The sequence below is a fragment of the Delphinapterus leucas genome, chromosome 1 (assembly GCF_059928025.1).
Source record: "Delphinapterus leucas isolate spDelLeu-1000000601 "Yukka" chromosome 1, BTC_Dleu_Yukka2, whole genome shotgun sequence".
Taxonomy (NCBI): domain Eukaryota; kingdom Metazoa; phylum Chordata; class Mammalia; order Artiodactyla; family Monodontidae; genus Delphinapterus; species Delphinapterus leucas.
The window spans coordinates 65,715,942-65,731,667 of NC_143129.1; the positions used below are offsets into that span (position 1 = coordinate 65,715,942).

Below are 15,726 nucleotides of genomic sequence, written 5' to 3' on the forward strand. Positions count from 1 at the left end.
TCCTCTACTAAAATTCAACAGAACTCTGTGAATTCCCATTGTGTCATACATATCTTATTTATGTGTATGATTCTTCTTCTAGATAATTAACTCCTGAAATTGGCCACAGCTAGATAATTAACTCCTGAAAATTGCTTGCAACTGTGCTCATAAATGTTAGAATTATCAAGATCAAAACCTAATCTATCTATAAAGATATATATAATAAAAAAATGAAATAATGCCATTTACAGCAACATGGATGGACCTAGAGATTATCATACTAAGTGAAGTAAGTCAGACAAAGACAAATACCATATGATATCACTTATATGTTAAATCTAAAAAATGATAACAAATCAACTTATTTACAAGACAGAAATAGACTCACAGACATTGAAAACAAACTTATGGTTACTAAAGGGGAAAGGGGTGGGGGAGGGATAAATGAGGAGTTTGGGATTAAGAGATACACACTATTATACATAAACTAGGTAAACAACAAGGACCTACTGTGTAGTACAGGGAACTATATTCAATATCTTATAATAACTTAGAATGGAAAACAATCTGAAAACTGAATCACTTTGCTGTACACCTGAAACTAATACAACATTGTAAGTCAACTATACTTCAATTAAAAAAAAACCTAATGCATCTATTTATGGGTTGCAAATAAAAATAAAAAAATACTAATACAAAACATTTTCACTTATTCCAACACACTTCATCTCAGGGATAACAGAATAAATGTCAGCATGGATCCAAACCCTGCAGAGGTCTGGTTAGCTACAAGATCATTTTAGCTTTCCTTTTGCAGGAAGGACTCTGAACAGTTCTTCCCTGAAAAAAAAAAAAAATAGTTCCAACATGTAATTAAATTAGTATTCAGGAAGTTCTCCTTTACATCTAGCTTAAATTCCTCTTGCTACGACCTCAGTATATTTTCTGTTCTTTGGGGGAACTGGCACAGACAGGTATGATTGACCAACTCTTCCACAAAGAGAAAGCCAATATTCTAGTTACAGTTAACCCAAGATTTTATTTTTGCCAACTCTTGAGTGCTTTTAAAAACTGTAACAGAATCTGGCGGTGGCCCTGAACTATTCCCCTCTGGGTAAGGGTCTGCTTCTCCTGGTTAGGGTTTGCATTTCTCCCATGGCTGGTGCTGTTCTAGGCTAGGCCACTTCCTCAAAGCAGGAGAGAGATTCGGTGGGTCATCTGGAAATATTCCCTGAGGTTATAGGGCCACCACTTCCCCTTCCTGCTCTATTGAAATGTAATGCCCAAGCTTGCCTCCCTGGCCAAGCCCTAGCCAGCCCCCAGGTTGGCTCTTTTGTGTGTCAGCCTATGACTACCTATCAAACACTTTCGGATCATGCCCATAATAAGAAAGTCCTGGGAAAACCTGTGGGCTGGGGTTCTGACTCATGCACCCCACCAACAATAGCAAATGCAAACAAGACATTTGGGCAGCAGGGTGTGCTGCCATAAGTGAAGATAAATCTAACTTTCAGCTTTGTAATGCTGACAAGGAGTATGCCAAGAAACTCACTTTTCCTCAGAAGCAACTTGTTATTGCCAAATACCCTGTTAATCTGATTGGAGAGGAGGTTCCCTTTGTATTCTGAGACTCCGTCCTGACTGTGAATACCAGTTGAACAGCATCCACCCCAGGATGCAGGACAGAGATGGGGTGCAGAATGGAGTTGTTGTTCCTTAGCTCTGGAGCATCTGGTAGATGCTGAATGATAAATGAGCAGTTAGCACAAACACTGACACTAGTTAATCAGAGTTTGCTTTACCCTTCTTTCTCTGACCCTGTATTTATTGGGCTTTAGAGAATAGTGAACTTGGAATTTAAAAGGCTTGAGTTTAACCCCAGGTCCTGAGTGCATAGCTATGTCTTACTTTCCATGGCTTTAAAATGAAAATATCACCTGCAGAAGGTCTCTGCAGCTAACGTTGCTCCTAAATTGTTTTTATGGACCCCCAAAATATCCAAACCGAGAGACTCTAATACAGGGCTACTTTGTCATTTTTATAAATGTAATGTGGATACCCTCAAAGCTCCTGCAGTGACTATTCCAGGGGACACCGTTTATGTTGTATTCCACATGAATCACACCCCTTAGGGTTACATAATACTCTGGATACTATAACGTGATATTTGTACAAGAAATAGTTACTCTTTATTGATAAACTAACACAATTGTCTCAAATCCACGTAACAATGTTGCAAGAAGGAACTGTTATCTCCATTTTACAAATGGGAAATCAGGGTCATAAAAGTTCAATATGTTGACCTCTCTTTCCCCCTAAGAAAGTAAATAGTTAAGGATGAGGAATAAGGCTTTGAAATCTGTTTGTCTGATTCTAAAATGTGGGCTTTTCTTACTACTCTATCAATATCAAATACCTTAGCTGTAAATGGGTATTCCCTCATCCATTCAACAGATGCTTATTGAATGCTATTAATAATAACAGTCAACAACTACTGACCACACACTATGTACCAGGCTGAGGACACAATTGGGAACAAGACCAACTTTGTCCTTGCATGCATGGAACTTACTGGAAAGAGAAACATTAGGCAACTAAGACAATAGCTAATACATTTGGGTTTAATATGTGACATATGTTGCTCTACGTGTTTTACATATATTTATTTAATCCTCACACCAACCCTGTGAGGTAGATATTATTTTTCTGTTTTGCAGATAAAGAAGCTGAGGAAGAAGGATGACTTGCCCAGGATTACATAGCTGGTCAATGACAGATCTGGGATTAAAGACCAGGGAGTCTAGCTCCAAAGGGCACTTAACTACTAGCAATACTAACGATGATGTAAATCATTATCTCCTGACTACTGTAGTAAACGCTATAAAGTAAAGGCATGGTGTGAAAGCATGTAATATTGGATTTATTTATTTTTATTCAAAGGACATTAGTCTTAGTTTTTATTAAAATCCATACATGCATTTATAAAGAGAAAGAAGTTTAGGAATATGTGTGTGTGCATATTTTTTTTAAGGACTTTAAACAATTATTTATTTATTTACTTATATTTTTTTGGCTGTGTTGGGTCTTCATTGCTGCGCACGGGCTTTCTCTAGTTGTGGCGAGAGGGGGATACTCTTCGTTGCGGGTCGCGGGCTTCTCATTGCGGCGGCTTGTCTTTGTTGTGGAGCACGGGCTCTAGGTGCACGGGCTCAGTAGTTGTGGCTCGCGGGCTCTACAGTACAGACTCAGTAGTTGTGGCACATGGGCTTAGTTGCTCCACGGCATGTGGGATCTTCCTGGACAAGGGCTCAAACAAATGACCCCTGCATTGGCAGGCGGATTCTTAACCACTGTGCCACCAGGGAAGTCCTGTGTGTGCGTATTTTATATCGAATTCTTAACCACTATTTTCTAGGAGTTCAAGCAATTTAAAAAATTTTATTATTTATGATTTGTTTGTAATATCCAATTTTTAAAAACAAGAATAACCTATTAATTTTATCATTACAGAAAATGATAGAGCCCTTTTAATCTTGGGAAAATGCTGTAAAAACTGGATTTTGATTAAGAAATTATCGTTTAGTGGGGCTGAGGGGGGGAAAAACTGATGTTCAATGGAAAAAAAAGTTCACGATGGCTCTTTCCATGATTCACCTCTGTGGTCAAAATAAATAAAAACCACTAAATATTTCAACTAAATATTGAATAAGAGTCCTTTGGCTTCAGAAGATCTCACACTATACTCAAAGTTTTTAATTCAAAATTTTGATTTAAATCAAATAAGATGAACACCAGTAAGGGCCTACTCTTCATGAGAGGTATGTTATAAGGAAAGACCAAAGCCTTCTAAATCATTCAGAACTGGGTCCAAATCCTGACCCTTCCACTTCCGAATTAAATGAATTTGCCACACTTACTTAATCTCTCTGAGGCTCAATTTCCACATTTGTGTATAAAACAGAGGATATGTCAGTGCTGCAGGGTTGTTATGAGATTAAAGGCCACTGTGAGATTATATATCATCTACATAGGGTACCTGGCTTTTGCTCAATAAGTCATAATTTCTCTAATAAAGTAAACGTTTTGTTTTAATATGAATGCTCAGGTTCATACCATAAAGTATTTCAACCCCTGCCCTTTTTAGTGAAATGTGTTATAAGCAACACTCAGTGCTAGTAAGAAAAAGAAGTCTAGAACGATATATGTATATACATGTGTGTATATATATGTGCTTATTTATATATCTAACTCTGCTACTATTATCTCTGGGTGTTAGGATTTCAAGTGAGTTTTTAAAATGTCTCCTTATTAAGGTGACTTCCATCTGTGCTTTTCTGGGAAGCCCTACCTGGCCCTAGTCTGCTCTTTCAGGGCTGGCTCTGGGGGTGAGGGATGAAGCAGCAGCAGCAGATCGGACAGTCTCTAGGGACATAGGGAACAGATCTCGAGAAAAAAGAAAGAGAAGTCTAGAATGTCCATCTGTAACATACATTTATTTGTTTTCAGACTCTCTTCCCCTGGAAAGTTTTAAATACTTTCTGTATCTGATAGGACATAAAACCAAATTTCTCCTACCAATACCTTTCCATGGTTACCCAGTGTGGTTAAATGCATGTCTCAGGTGCTGGAGGTGAAGGTTGTCTTTTTAGAAGAAAAAGACAAAGTGCTCTGACTCCTCAAGGGCTGGAATCAAGGAATAAACCTATGTTGCTGCAACCTGTGGAAAAGAAACCTATAAACCTAGTAAACCTAATGGCTCAGTAAATGACCCAATAAACCTAAGTTCTGAATTTTTTAACTTCAGATTTCCCCCTAAATTTGCCCCATCTTAAAATGATTGATGGCTTCTTTTCTAGAAAGATGAAACCATTATCAAGCCAGAATGCTGAGGCTAACTTAGCTAGTCTTTTTTTTTGCAGCACGCGGGCCTCTCACTGTTGCGGCCTCTCCCGTTGCGGAGCACAGGCTCCGGACGCGCAGGCTCAGCGGCCATGGCTCACGGGCCAAGCCGCTCCGCGGCATGTGGGATCTTCCCGGACCGGGGCCCGAACCCGTGGCCCCTGCATCGGCAGGCGGACTCTCAACCACTGCGCCACCAGGGAGGCCCACTTAGCTAGTCTTGATTGCTAATTACTGTTTGAACTTTTTCAAAGTATAAAATACACGTGAAAAAGGGTACAGGTCAAGAATGTACAGCTTGATGAATTTTCACCAGCTGAACACACCTGCGTAATCAGCACCTAGATCAAGAAACAGATCGTCACCACACCCAAGCAGCTTCCCTCACTACTTTTTCAGTCAAGGGTAACCACTTTCCTGATTTCCAACAGCACAGGTTGGTCCAACCTGTTTTTGAACTTTATCTATAGAATCTTTCAACATGTTCTCTTTTTTTTTATCTGTTTTCTTTTTTCACTCAGCATTTCATCTATGAGACTCATCCATATTGTTGTGTATAGACTTTTCATCATCATTGCTTTAGAGCAACCTGTTGTATGTGTAACATTTTTTGATCAGATATTTATTTTCAACACATAGAGTTAAAAAATAATTATGCACTGGTGTTAAGGCTTGCTTTCTCCAATTTCCTAACCCCCCAACATGTAGTTTCTTAATGGAGTTAGTCAAGGAAACTTTACATTATAGAAAGGAAAATGTTGGATTCCCGTTAATTCTGCCTTGTTTAGATTTTTCCACAATGGGAAGTGTTAACAGGGGAAGTGTAATGATGCCTGGGAAAGACATCCACTGTTTGTCAGCCAAATTTGCCAGGCCAGTGTAACTGACTTCCCGTGTAATTCCCGAGGCACTTGAAGACAGGAAAAGATGCTGCCGTCTCACTGCTCCCGTAGGAGCGCCCAAACCAAAGCTGGAGCCAGGCCCAGGTGTGACGTGGTTTAAATTGGTCTCTGGTGCTGCCCCATTCTCCTTATCACCATCTGCCATCTCCTATTGCTCACTAACAAGTCTGTGATTATGGTCTTCTTCATCAGTAGATATACACCACCTAGAAATGACTTAACCCAGTAGTTTTCCATTATTTCACCACCTCCTATCAACCCAGTTGGGATTTTAGAGATAGTTTGAATAAGGCAATATCCCTAGACCATGCTACGATCTTTTGTATGTAATTGTGTCTTTATGTCAGAGATACTTGGAGATCAAGTGTCTCCTAAGGAGAGGAATATGAGTTGACAAACCTAGTAAGATATAGGAGACCCTAGTGAGAATATGAATCTTTTACAGGCAATGGAAAACAATTTGTCATTCCACACTAAAGAATGGGGTCTGCTGATACCATTCAGCATTCTTCTAGAATGGTGAGGTCAGTCATGTGCATGGAAATGGGAAGAGCCAGAAATCTCGTGCTCCCCTCTGTGTCTCCCTTGATCTGGTGTTATCACGGTCACAATGGGGAAACACACCTTACCTCACTCTTCAAAATACTGGTCGTCTCTTCCCCCTTTTTAGTTAGGTAGTTGTTTAATAAACTTGCCTTGTACAAAGCAGATGCTCAACAACAATAATAATGTCTACCTTTCCCAGGGATGTTGGCACTTTAGCAGAGGATCCTGAATGCCTAAATCTAAATCCAAAGGATACATGTCAAGTTTATAGGTTAGAATAAAAATAATAATAGGCATTAGTTTTTAGAGCATTTGCTAGGTGCTGGGTACTATGTGAAGCACTATAAATGCATTATCTTGTTTAATCCTCTTATTATCCTCATTTTATGACTGAAGCATTGAGCTCTAGTAAATTTCTGAAGGTCAGACAGCTGATAAGTGGCAGAATTGTAATTCAATTACAGCCAAATCTGTCTGATCGAAGAGCCAAGTTCTCAATCATTGCAACACAGACACTTTCTTGTGGATTGTGCATTTACTTCTCTGCTGTAACAATTCTGCTTTTTACTGCTTACTGCCATTATTTTCTTTGCTCTGTCACATATTGCATCGAACTTGTTTTTTCTCACACCTGTCCCTGATGCCATATTCTCTTTTGTCTCATTGCACATAGCAAAGAGCCAGTTGTATAAAATAGTCTCCTGATTTTTCAGGTTCATAAAGTAAAATACTTTCTAGAGAAAGGCTTTTCTCAGCTCCTGGCTTGGTTCCTGTTTATTATGAAGCATTTCTTCTCCTTCCTATTTAGTCTCCAAGATTTTTTTAAATCTTTTTTTTTTTTTTGGCTGTACCATGCAGCATGTGGGATCTTAGTTCCCCGACCAGGGATTGAACTCACACCCCCTACATTGGAAGCGCAGAGTCTTAACCACTGGACTGCCAAGGAAGTCCCTAGTCTCCATGATTTTGATTTATTGATGTTCATTGTCATTCACAAACCTGAAAAGATAGTTTCAAGCATTTGTCTTAAATTACTTACTGAAGCTTCCTAGGGCAAGGACAAGGTAGCAGGCTAGATGAAGTGGAAGCCCAGAACTCCTGCCAGATGAGCTGCAGGGTTTCATTAGCTAGGATTAGGGGTACAGATCTCAGATCCCATTTCTGAGGCATGGCTGTACATAGATGTTCTCTCCACGATGCATCTGGGTACTGAGGTTAGGCAATTTAGAGGAGAAAGCCAGACTGTGGCAAAATCTTACTCACTTGTGATATAGGGTTGAGCCTTTGTGTCATTATTACTATAGTTACTGAAAAAAAAAAAAAACCACTGAAGTAATGGCGTTGGAGACAAGGAGATTGCTGACATTTTCTTTTATTGCACAATCTTCCTAGGAATCCTGCAACCTGACTGTCCAATCACGGAATTCTTTAGAAACTGAGCTGGTCCAAGGAAGGAGAGCTTTTTAGAGAAGCATCCCTGAAATCACATCACAGCAACTGCCAACTTTGCCTAAACACAGAGCCCGGTGATGCTGGCGTAAGTGAACACTCTACATGCACTTTGTTGCTGCTGCAGCTCTTAACTTGTGCAGCTTTGTGTCCAGGTCATATATACTTTGTGGATATTTCAGAAGCATTTATGGTTCCATACAGGTACACAGAGGAATGTGCAGTGGCTGAACTTTTGGCCAAATGGGGTCTTGGAAACCTGCATGGTGACATGGGAAGAACAGGGGCTTTGAAGTCAGACTTCACGACCTTGGATTTAAGAAGTGGTTCTAGTATTAGCTCTGCAGTCCTGGACAAGGCAACTAACTTGCTTAAGTTTCAATTTTATCATCTGCACAATGTCACTCACACAGCCTATAATCAACATCACATACTAGTATTGCTGATTTTAAGTCAGTTTCTCCCTCTAGACTAAGGTCCATAAGGAGAAGGATATGTCTTGCTCATTGCTACATTCTACCATGCCTAGTACACCGTCTGGCAAGAACTAGGTGATCAATAAACAGTTATTAAGTTAATAAGAAGCTCTATAACAAAAAAAAAATATCTACTGGGATTTTTATTATAATTGGGATTATATAGAATTAGATTAATTTTAGGAGTATCTATATTTTTATGACTCATAAACATAATATATCTTTTTGTTTCTGTAATGTTTTCACTAAGGTTTTATAATTTTTGCTACAAAGACTCACACATGTTTTGTTAGGTTTATCCCCAGGTATGTGAAGTTTTTATAACACTGTAAAAGTCTTCTTATAAAAACACCAGATTTTCTAATTCTTGGGGTTGATGCTTAGAATTGAAACTTAACTTTGTATATTATTTATTAAGTCACATTTTAAAGTTTTGTTACTAGTTCTAATAATTTATCTGTAGATTCACTGAGGTTTTCTACCAGACAATTACATCATTTGCAATAAAGATGATTTTATTTCTTATTCTCAAGTCCTTACATCTTTTTTCCTTTTATTCCTCGTCTTTTTTTAAAATTGAAGTATAGTTAATGTACAATATTATATGTTTCAGGTGTACAATATAGTAATTCACAATTTTTAAAGATTATACTCCATTTATAGTTGTTATAAAATATTGCCTATATTCCCTGTGTTGTACAATATATCCTTGTAGCTTATTTGATACATAATAGTTTGTGCTTCTTAATCCCCTACCCTTATATTGCCCCTCCCTGCTTCCCTCTCCCTACTGGTAACCACTAGACTGTTCTCTGTATCTGTGAGTCTGTTTCTTTTTTGTTATATTCACTAGTTCTTGTACTTTTTAGATTCCACACATAAGTGATATCATACAGTATTTGTCTTTCACTGTCTGACTTATTTCACTTAGCATAATACCCTCCAAGTCCATCCATATTGTTGCAAATGGCAGAACGCATTAACAAATTGAAGAACAAAAACCATATAATCACCTCAATAGATGCAGAAAAAGCTTTTGATAAAATCAAACATCCATTTCTGATAAAAACTCTCCAGAAAGTGGACATAGAGGGAACATACCTCAACATAAGAAAGCCCATATATGACAAACCCACAGCTAATATCATACTCAATGGTGAAAAGCTGAAAGCATTTCCTCTAAGATCAGGAACAAGTCAAGGATATCCACTCTCACAACTTTTATTCAACACAGTTTTGGAAGTCCTAGCCATGGCAATCAGAGAAGGAAAAGAAATAAAAAGGGATCCAAATTGGAAAAGAAGTAAAACTGTCACTGTTTGCAGATGGCATCATACTATACATAGAAAATCCTAAAGATGCCACCAGAAGACTACTAGAACTCATCAATGAATTCAGTAAAGTTGAGGATACAAAATTAATATACATAAATCTGTTGCATTTCTATACACTAACAACAATATATCAGAAAGATAAATTAAAAAAATACTATTTACCATCTCATCAAAAAGAATAAACTATCTAGGAATAAACCTACCCAAGGAGGTAAAAGACCTATACTAGGAAAACTATAAGACACTGTTGAAAGAAACTGAAGACAACACAGATGGAAAGATACCATGTTCTTGGATTGGAAGAATTAATATCATTAAAATGACCATTCTACCCAAGGCAATCTACAGATTCAAAGCAATCCCTATCAAAAGACCAATGGCATTTTTCACAGAACTAGAACAAATAATTTCAAAATTTGTGTAGAAACACAATAGACCCTGAATAGCCAAAACAACCTTGAGAAAGCAGGACAGAGCTGGAGGAATCACGCTTCCTGACTTCAGACTATACTATAGAACTATAGTGACCAAAGCAGTATCGTACTGACACAAAAACAGACACATAAATCAGTAGAACAGGATAGAGAGCCAGAAATAAACCCATGTACTTATGGTCAATTAATCTGCAACAAAGAAGGCAAGAATATACAATGGAGAAAAGATGGTCTCTTCAATAAGTGGTGCTGGGAAAACTGGACGGCTACATGTAAAAGAATGAAATTAGAACATTCTCTATTCTTTGTTTTTTATTTCTTGTCTAAGACATCTAGAACAATATTGAATAGAAGTGGAAATAATGGGATCCTGTCTTGTTACTGATCTTAAAGGGAATGTTTACAGTGTTTCACCATTCACGATAATGCTTACTATAGATTTTCTTTGTAGATAACATTTATCACATTACGGAAGTTTCCTAACATTCTAATTTTTTTAAATAAATGGATGTTGAATTTCACTGAACATTTTTTTGTGTATTGAGAAGGTTACATTTTTTTCTTCTTTAATCTGTTAATACGAAGAATTACATAACTGATTTTCTAATGTTAAAACAGTTTTGTCTTCCTGGGGTAAATCTCAGTTGCTCATGGTGCATTATGCAACCTCTTCATTGTTTACAATAGGTCACAAAGGGAAAACTGAACTAAGGGAAGTTGAGTCACTTGTCCAAGGCCACACAGCCCAAGTATTTATAAAAAGCAGACTACTGAAACCTTGAAGTTCCGAGTAAGGTAGAATGGATAAAATGGATTCAACCCAAAAGGTGTTTAGCGATTACCAGCAGACCACTCTATTCAGAAAGAACCACTCTGCCCCTTGGATAATAACATCTAGAACTAAACTTGCCTTGCAGCGGTGGGACCCCAACATTTCATTTAGGGTCATTCAGGGTCCCCATCATCTCATAAGTAAATCCTCAGGGAGGCTATTAAATCTCTGAGAAAAACAATTCCCTCTTATCAAGGGCCAGGATCATAGAATTACTTGAGGATCAATAACTCAGACTTGATTTGATTACTTCCAGCTAAATGACTTTATACAGTTGCTGATTTTCTACATCTTTATTATATTATGATCTATTGTTTAATGTCACAGCTGGAGTTTATACGTATTTCATTCAATGACCCATTTTGATAACCAAGATATTTGGGTGCCAAGTGTTGTTCCAGAGTACATATGGAGTTTTTTATTATTCAGGTTCATGTTTACCAGAATTCTCCTCTTTGAGTTTAACCATTTTCTAGCAACGTAGTCCCCAGAACTCAGTAATAAAATAACCTAATTTTCTAAAAATGAGCCAACTGACCAATCCTGTAAAAGGCAGGCAAGCAGAAGCCGAACAACCACAAAAGCAGCAGCCACAAAACCCAGGGAGCAATCCATGTTTGTGTTTTGGACATCTATCTTTTCATTTGTTTTTCACCTCTGTTGAGCCTGCCACCATTCATGCTTCACTGCCAGTGACTGCATCAAAGTCCCCAAGCTTGCAAAGTGGCAGGAGGTGACATCCAAGGCAACTTTATGCAGTGTCCCAATGTTTGGTGTTACTTTCTCAAAACATTACAGATTGGGTAAGTGCCATAGTAATCTAAGTCCTAAAAAGTAGAAAAATGAGATTTTTGTTGTAGCTGTTTACAAGCTTGGCCAAGTTTTTTTAAAACTGATGAAGTGAGTATTAGAGCAAAAGTGAGGAAATGGACGCTTTCATATACTACTGGTGAGAGTTCAAATTGATACTTTTATCTGGAGGATAATGAAATAATATCTGTCATCATTTTAAGTGCAAATATACTTTGGCCTAGTAAATCCACTTCTAGAAATTTTCCTAGAGAAGTTATAGGACAAATATAGGTAAAGATAAATATCCTAAGATGTTTTGCAGTGTTGTTTATAATAGTAAGATTTTCATCAATATGGGATATTTTAAATAAGTTATGGTGCATTATAAATGGAATATTATGCAGCCCTTATAAAGGCTGATGTACGTATATATTTATTAACATGAAAAGATGTCCTTAGTATATGGTTTACTTTTAAGAACCAAAATATAAAAAATAAAACTTAAATCTATTTTTGTTGAAAAACTTTTTGTGAATATGTGAATTAAAAAATTCTGAAAGCCTACCAAGTTAACAGTGGTTATCTTTGGGTAGGGTGATATAATGGATGATTTTCACTTTTTTTTTTTTTTGTCTTTCTGTATGGTATGGATCTTTTATAAAAGAATACATTACTTTTGTATTTTCATTTTAGCAAAAGACTATTTTCCTGTGGGAATTGTTTTATTAATTACATTGACAGATGAGCTGAAAAAGTATAGTTTTATTGTAATAACAAAGAGTAAAATGGCAAGCTCTAGCTATAGAAAGAGAAGAACACTTATTAAGCACAGTTTAAGTACAACTGAGTCACCCAAATTAAAATCTCAAATGACGCCATTTCCCATCTCTTCATTGTTAAAGGAGAGCAAATCCCTAGGAGGCTATCATACATCTTGGTAAGACAATTCCCTTTTATTAGCAGCCAGGAGCATAGAATTATTTGAAGTGCTTTTTAAAGAGTTTAATGAAAAACTCACATTTTAGTGTAGTGTCATTTCAGCTGGACTTGAATTTGAATCCCATCTTTTTCATTTATTAGCTCTGTCATGTTGAGCAAGACATTTAACCCTCCAAGCGGTAATTTACTTTTTAATAAAATGTGTATCATAATAATCTCTGAGTAGATGAGCCAGCTGTGCAGATTGGAACTAACCCATAAGGCTGTTGTGAGGATTCAATGAGATACAGCTTTTAAATTGCTTAACATAGGGTCTGGCCCAAGAATAGGAGCTCCATAATAGTAGCTCAAAAATGTAACACTATCTCTGTTTCACTTCCTCAGCGACTTTGAAAGCGTCTATGAGTGTTGTTCGTGTATGAACAGGTCACCAATTTAATTGTGTTTCTAGTGTTCAACTGCGGGTGACAACCATTTTGTGGTTATCACAGCCTTATGTTGATCAAAGGGCCCCAGACACAATATGCTCTTGGAAAGATAAAAATACTTTTAATACAAAAACCACTTCCTAATTCATCTGCTGAGTTTAGAGCATGTCCAACCACTGAGCTTGCACAAAAGAATCTGACTTATTCTACTCAGCTCAGTGAGTAGATGCTCCTCTAAGCATCCTTTCCAACCACCTCTCCACTGCTGTCATCAGACTGAGTCAGATATCTTTTCGTGGAGCTCGCACAAGAACATGTGTGTATACACCATGTCCTCCATATTGTTAATTATGTTTCTCTACCCATCTCTTCACTTGTCTTTGAGTTCCGTCAGGACCGGAACTGCGTCCTATTCATCTGTGTGTCTTCAGAGAGTAGCTTAGAAGATAGCGCAGAATGGGCCGTAACAAAAATGTGTAGGACAAATAAATGAAACTCTGGACGGGGCTAAGTGGGCGTAAATGGGGTAATATGGAGTGTGTCCTGAGAATCTAATTTCTATTTAAGGTTATGTGTGTAGATAGTTTTGTGAAGGCTCATGTTTACTGTTTGAGACCTTGGCCAGTGACTGATTCCCTTGCCTTTCCTTCCCTTTCAAAAGCTGCAGAGCAAAGATAGAGAAACAAAATGCTTGAGCGTAATACCACAGACCAATTTAAATAGAATTTCAGTGGGAAGAGTTAGCAGTTCATGAAATTTGTGTAAGGGTCAGCTTTGTCCAAGACTATGTCAGCCATCAGGGGAGTGACAGACACTTAGGGTTTTTTTTTTTTTTTAGTTGTAACTAGAGCAGAAATATTGTATCAAAAATGTTTATGATATATTATCAAATGACAAAAGCATTGTGTTGAATATACAATGTGATTCCAATTCCATTGGTGGCAGTACTTTGGATAATTTTTTCCCTACTTTATGTTTTTCTTTTCTTTACAACAAACATGTATTACATTAACAATGAGGGGGGAAAGCTATATGTTCTTCTTTTGAAGTTCTAACTTGTCATCCTATGGACTATTCTGTAGAAAGTTCCCTAGTCTTCTATGAGTAGAGGACCAGCTGTGCAGGTGGAACTTCCCTTAGAATTAACTGCCTTCTATTTGACTAGATGACAGATGCTACACATGAAGATACAACCTTAACATGGCCTGTGGGACCCGACATGGTCTGGGTGCTCCCTAACCCAGCTTCCTTCCCAACCCTCCAGCCACTGTGGCTATCTGGTAGCTCCTGGGCTACTCCAAGCCTCAACTGGCCTAGAAAGTTTCCCCACATCATTTTTTTTCTTCCTGCATTTAACTGTGTGATTTTAATCTAGTATCCAATGCCCCACCTCTAAATAAAACAACTCTGAGCTCCACGAAGGTGTTGCTCATTATTGAATCCCTAGTGTTAGCACAATGCCTGAAGCCTTGAAGGAGCTTAAATATTTCCTGTGTATATGAATGCACCACTGAAATAATATAAATAGAATTCAGAGAGGAAGATGGGAGGGGACACTTTTATTGTGTCTACCCAGAGCCATCCACCTAATAAATGAGTCAACAAGTATTTGTTGGGTGTCTATTTGCCCTCTGCTAGATACTACAGGAAAAGCACGACTAATATAAAAAGGGGCCCTGCCCTTTGGGAATTTCTAGTACAATATGAAGAGATGAGAAAACATGATATGAAACAGAGAAGTAACACTACTAATTAAGTTATATTAGAATCATCATGTTTTTAGTGGCCACATAATTAGAAACAATATAGATTTTCTACATAGACTAAATCCACTCATGCAAATGGTATTCAGCTTGAACAGCTTTTAAACAAAGTCAATGGTATTCCCCTTCCATTCCTATTCCTTGGAATCCTTTTCTACTCCCCTCACACTCCCTAAACTTTAACATTATCCCACTTAAAACACATTGTTGGTAGAACCTAGAGCCTACAATAGCACCTTCCCTCACATCCATCTGAGAAATGTGTTTTTGAATAAGGCAATGTCAAGAAGAGGATCTGGAGAGTGAGAATAAGAACAGGAGGGAGTGGAGGCAAGTCTTAGAAAAATAATAGCTAGCACATCCACGGCACTTGCAGTGTGCCAGGGATTGTTCTGAGCACTTCACACGTATATCCATGTAACTGTCCAAACATCTCCATGTGGCAATAACTGATGACTATTATCCTTATTTGTTAGCATAGCTGAGGGAACTGAGTCACAGGAGGATCGTAACTTGCAAGGTCACACAGCTTGTAGGCGGTGGAGGCAGGCAGTCTGGCTCTAAACCTCTGCATCATGCTGCCCAAAGTCCCTCGTGCTTTCCTCTCTCTCAGCATCCCTTGTTCTCCTGCTACCATTCCTCTATCACCGCCTCCTTCACCAGGCTTTCTATTTCTACCACGTATTAATCCTTTCCTCTTTGTCCCAAATTCCCAAGTGCAAATGCAGGTCCAAGCTCTTTAAGTCATCTTTATCTTTGGACTTCCAGATTTTTCCATTTTATCCCAGTTTTAATCGATCCATTTACAAGCTATGATAATCATGGAGTGAATGAAGAATAACACCCACTACTGCACAACTAGAATTCCAAGGGGATAAACTGGAGTTACGGTTTTCTGACTTGACACTAAATGCTTGATACTTGATGTTGCTGTCTGATGGCAAATATGA

General features: G+C 37.9%; 1 protein-coding gene across 1 annotated transcript in view; it reads left to right on the plus strand.

Annotated features, from left to right (window-relative positions):
- The first annotated feature begins 6,263 nt into the window (after positions 1-6,263).
- SELP (selectin P) overlaps positions 6,264-15,726 on the plus strand; it is a 53,936-nt gene continuing 44,473 nt past the window's right edge. Inside the window, exons 1-2 of the mRNA XM_089903138.1 lie at positions 6,264-6,302; positions 7,762-7,866. Of these exons, the coding sequence (XP_089759264.1) occupies positions 6,264-6,302; positions 7,762-7,866 (144 nt within the window). The remainder of the gene's footprint in view (positions 6,303-7,761; positions 7,867-15,726) is intronic.